The sequence below is a fragment of the Nestor notabilis genome, unplaced genomic scaffold, assembly GCF_000696875.1.
Source record: "Nestor notabilis isolate BGI_N333 unplaced genomic scaffold, ASM69687v1 scaffold11641, whole genome shotgun sequence".
NCBI classification, from domain to species: Eukaryota; Metazoa; Chordata; class Aves; order Psittaciformes; family Psittacidae; genus Nestor; species Nestor notabilis.
In genome coordinates this window covers 10,520-15,338 of record NW_009914474.1, presented here as the reverse complement: position 1 = coordinate 15,338, position 4,819 = coordinate 10,520, and the positions used below count along the sequence as shown (strand labels likewise).

Here is a 4,819-nt window from a genome sequence, read left to right as displayed (position 1 = left end):
GCATGCCTGCTAAAACCAACAACTGTCATCTTGGATCAGTTCAGCAATATGCAGACACTTATTCTTCATTCCTAACTTAAACACTTCCGTCCCATTCACCCCACAGAAATTTTGGAGAGGAATGAAAGGAAAGAGGGACAAGACTGAAAACCTTGCCTTTTCTCCCTGGTGCTCGTGGCCTAGAGAAGGGTTCTGCAGCTCCTATCCAGCTCCCATCAGCAGGCATTGACAGAGGACGAGGTTTTCCTGAAGACAACATAGAAGGTTATGAAGAATTACATTAAGTTTAGGAAAACAATTTTTAAAATTATACTTTTCACAATTAAGTAAAGGGAGAGATACAACAATAAGGAGTTAAAATTGCAGAGAAAAAAAATTCAGGATACTTCCACTGTTGAAATATAAGAAAACAATGTGCTGAGATTGAACAGCCACAGTCTTGCTCATTTACAGCAGCTGTGAATGTAATAACCAAAAGTTATAATCAAAATACACATGGAAATGGCCATCTGTAGCAGCAGATACTAGCTGAATGACATTCATTAAAGAAATAACAACATCTAAGTGCAATTATTTCAGATGTCGAATTTCATTCACGATTTGCACAGACTGCCCTTAATATCCATCAAGTCTAACAAGCAGTTTTCTAGCACAAATTATTCCAAATTGACCAAACCGTTTATCATAACAGTAATGATGAAGGAGAAATGAACTCACCATAGGATTGTGTTTTTTCCCTCATCTTGGCTGGTAGAATATTTGCTTCAACAGGATACACAGGCAACTGATTTGAATCGGCAATAGTAAACCTTCGCCTTCGACTCTCCTGATCCAGAAAAGAATTGGGGGACTCAGCGCCCTTGGACCCAGGTAGTGGCTGACTAGGTTTGTTGCCTCCTCCATATACAAAACTCCCCTTTTCATCTCTGAAAGGACATTTCGCTTCAGTTAGTAGCTTAAAAGAGTTTCATGCTATAGACATGAATAGGTTTGAAAGATACGTCTAGCACCTAGTCATGCTCCTGACAACTGGTATTGGGCTGCAAACAAGCTGAAAAATAATAACCCAAGTCAGGTGATACATAACTTCATTATAAACTTATTTACCAAGGAGAAAAGAAAGCTTCCTCCCCCCATGCTAATTCACTTTTAATGACCCAGTAATTTAACACACAAAGATGTTTCAAAGCACCACCCCTTACAAAAAGCTTTTGAGAAATAAGACTTTTCTGCACTGAGAGTACTAAAGCTCGCAGTTCACTGCCTGTTCAGTACACAGTTGTGACAGAGGAGTGCATGCATAGATTCATCCATCTCTGTGTAATGGCAACGCTTATCGCCTCCATCTGAGGGACTGTGCTTTTCACTCATTGTAAGAGGCCGATAACTGCCACTGAATATTTATCACCTCCTCTCTTTATCCAAAAGTGAGACCCCCTTGAGAGTTTCAGTAATAAATTCATAGTGTATGTACGCTGTGCCTGTATTTCAAGCAATTTCCACAGGAACCCTCTTCCTAGAGCAATCCCTCACTCCAAACGCCAAGAACATCCATTTTTAGAACCAGTCCTTCCAAGTACTTTTGGAAGAAAAGCTACCCTCCAAATTAGGATTTGCCTCTGGTTTTTTCCCCCTTCCCTATACATGCTACAATCTTACTGCTTAAAGCAGCCACCAGCCAAGTCAGGCATAAAAATACACAGCTGACTGTCTAAGCATGTACATGCCCTGGTATTCACTACAGACTCCTGCACACAGCATACTCTAGCTCTCCATCAATAACAATGCTAGAGCTCAGTGAAAGGGAGGGAGCTATTTATGGAGATTCAGGGACCGAAAATTGCACAGAAGTGTTACATCACAACCATATGTGCTAGGAGAGCTCTCCTACAACACCACCATGTGGAGACTGTGCCGTGGGGAGGGAAACCAGCCACTGCTCTCTGCCTTCCCAGTGTGAACCAGAGAAGATCCATGCCAGGAAGGGAAGCGAACAGGACAATAGGAGGGAAAAAGGGGAAAAACTGCCACACAAATGCATCAGCATTTCAAAAGAGAAAAACATGCAGAGGTGAAATTAAATAGCCAAACAGAAGACAAAATGTCTGTCCTTTCACCTCTTCCTTGCTGCCACAGCTTCCCCACATTTGCCTTCATTAAGTCTGTCAAGAGGCCTCCCCCTCTCCACACACCATCCAGGACAAGTTTTATCTTGCACTGCTACTTCCTTCCTTGTCAACAGGGATTCAGGTCTAAAGGCATCTGAAGCTACATATAATTTTGTGACTTTAAGACAGATAAACAAACTGAGCACATGCACATAATTCACCAATGTACTTAAAATGTAACAATATAAAGACCAAGACATGCTCAATTCAGCTGCTAAATCTATATGCTTGATTTTATGCCAAGATTTTGGTTGGGTTTGTTTTGTAAGAAGTGAGCATGCATAAACTTGGAAAACGAAGAGTTAGGTCCAACTTCAGCAAGGAGACTACCCTGAAGAGTCCTGCAGCCCCAGTACTGCCCCAAAGACTACAGTAATACAGCCTCTGACAGAGTAGCAGGCCTTAAATGACAGCAGGCAAGCTCTCCTTCCATATGAGCCCTGCAGCAAAGGGTCATAGTTTCTGTGCTGGGCTATCTACATGTAACCTAAAGTGTCAAGCCAGGCCAGGAAGCATGAGAGAGAGAAAACTCTTTTGTCCATCACCTTTCCAGGTCAGCTGGCAGGATTCTGACACGAGTCAACATGGACTCAAGAACAAACAAAAGCTAGCCATAGCATACACATGCCACACAACCCTCACACTGCATTTTTACCTTCTGTGTACACAGGTCTGTATTTTTAAAGGTTACATTGAAGGATAAAATAATAAAAGTTGAATGAACTGACTCTCCCTTCCCTTCAGTGGGAACATTCCTGTTTTATGCAGCCTACAAGTTTAACTATTTAAAACTTCTCTCTCCTAACTCCCACAACAGTTACTTAACTTGCTAAAAACAAACCCCAAACAACCAAACACACACATCACAGTGGAAAAAGTTACAGACAAAAATGAATTCTTGTTGTGTGCAAGTGGACTTAAACAAAATCAAAAACATAACCCCACAATGAGGAGCGACATTCATCCATGTTTTGGGTAGAACTCTGATCCACATGGCACACAATCTTCTAATAATAAAACCTGTTACAATCCTGGTAGTTTATGCATTTAAACACCTAGAAGTCTGTAAGATCTGCAGTTTCCTCAAGCTCATCTGCACAGAACTCTAGCAGCAAGCCAGCTCAGAAACCAGTGTAATAAAGGAGAGTTTTGTTCAGTAGTACGTGTTTATTTGCATACCGAGGAGAATATGGAACAGCTGGTGGAGGTGGTATGTACAGATCCAAAATGGCTGGCTTCTCTTTTTTCAGTGAGGTATCCACAGTGCTTTCTTGTGACTGGGTAGAAGGACTGGTGACTGGCAGAGGACTGGTCTGAAATGTGAGACAGCTGTCAAACGTCTGAGCACCAATTTATCTTTCACAAAGATAATTCAATAATCAATAGTACCATTTCATCTCCTAGTTAACTACTATTTCTATGCTTAAGAAGTGCATTAAAAACTCTTAGCATTTACATTTTCCTCCACCCCCAGTTTTGGCTAGCTTTGCAATCCCTCCTACAGAAATCCTATCATGGGTAATGCATTGCTCAAGAATATTTTGCTCTTTCCAGTCCTATTTTTCTTGTAAATTCCATAGACGGAAAAAGCAGCAGAGACAAAACCCCTTCTTCTATTTTTAGATTCATTAAAAGAATGCAATTTGTTAAATACAGATATGATCCGCAACACTTACAAAGCCAGCTCACACTACCCTTATTCCAAACAGTCCTAACGACTGGGGCACAGGAAGGAACACGGTAAAGTTCACCACAATTTGCATCAAGGGATATAATCAGGGTAAGGGAGGCAAAGGAAAAAAAATATTCCATATTGCTCATCCAAGCAAGTTTGCCATTTTGCTATTTGTGGCTCAATTCTATGTTCCCAGCATCTTGCTAGGCTCCTGTCTGCTTCTAGGAATGAAAAGGCTTGAAGGACCCTTTCACCTTTGTCAGGCAAGAGAACTGCACTCTCCCCTTTTTGTCAGGGAGCTGCCCAGGATCCCACTCTGGCCACTCAGTTAATGGCTCCCCTGCACAAGCATCTGCATTTTACCAGTCGGTACACTGGAGGCCAGAACTGTCAGCAGGCTTCGCCAATCACTTACTCCCCCAAGGAAACCCTGCTGGGCACAGCCTATAGCTAAGCGCACCTCAGCTCTCCACACAGGTAACAGAGTCCTTGATTTCGGTAACCCTTGAAAACTCACAAGGCGGTGCTTTTTTAACTTTGGCTCTGATTAAACAACAGACACAATGCCACAAACACAAGACATAGGCATTGGTGAAAGGAAGAATGAAAAAGGAGTCAGGTGAGCATCTTCTATCCAGTCTGAAAGAAATCTGACTGCATCAACACTTGTGATAGCCACTGGCACTTCACAGGCTGATAAATCATCCTCACAGCTGCAGGGACACCATTGTCAGAACAGAAGTAGGAATGGGAACTCTCACTGGTTTTCTTTGCTTCAGGTAATCAGTTTAGATTCAATTATGTCATTTCCTCCTGTAAGCATTAAGCCCTAAGCTTCCTAATACAACAAGCCATTCCTCAGCATGGTTAAGAGTTATTAATGTCACTTTCTCTGTCTGCTCATTACCCAATCTGTGAACTGCCCAACAGCCAAATCTTATTTAAACAAGTAGTTTAACTTCTTGAAAAACACTCT

The 4,819-nt window shown here is 41.8% G+C and overlaps 1 protein-coding gene across 1 annotated transcript in view; it reads right to left on the bottom strand.

Moving 5' to 3' along the window:
- LOC104412857 (interactor protein for cytohesin exchange factors 1-like) overlaps positions 1–4,819 on the bottom strand; it is a gene marked incomplete at its 5' end in the record, with an annotated part of 99,328 nt that overhangs the window by 84,313 nt on the left and 10,196 nt on the right. The window contains 3 exons of the mRNA XM_010023682.1: positions 145–246; positions 718–926; positions 3,348–3,481. Coding sequence (XP_010021984.1) covers positions 145–246; positions 718–926; positions 3,348–3,481 — 445 coding nt within the window. The remainder of the gene's footprint in view (positions 1–144; positions 247–717; positions 927–3,347; positions 3,482–4,819) is intronic.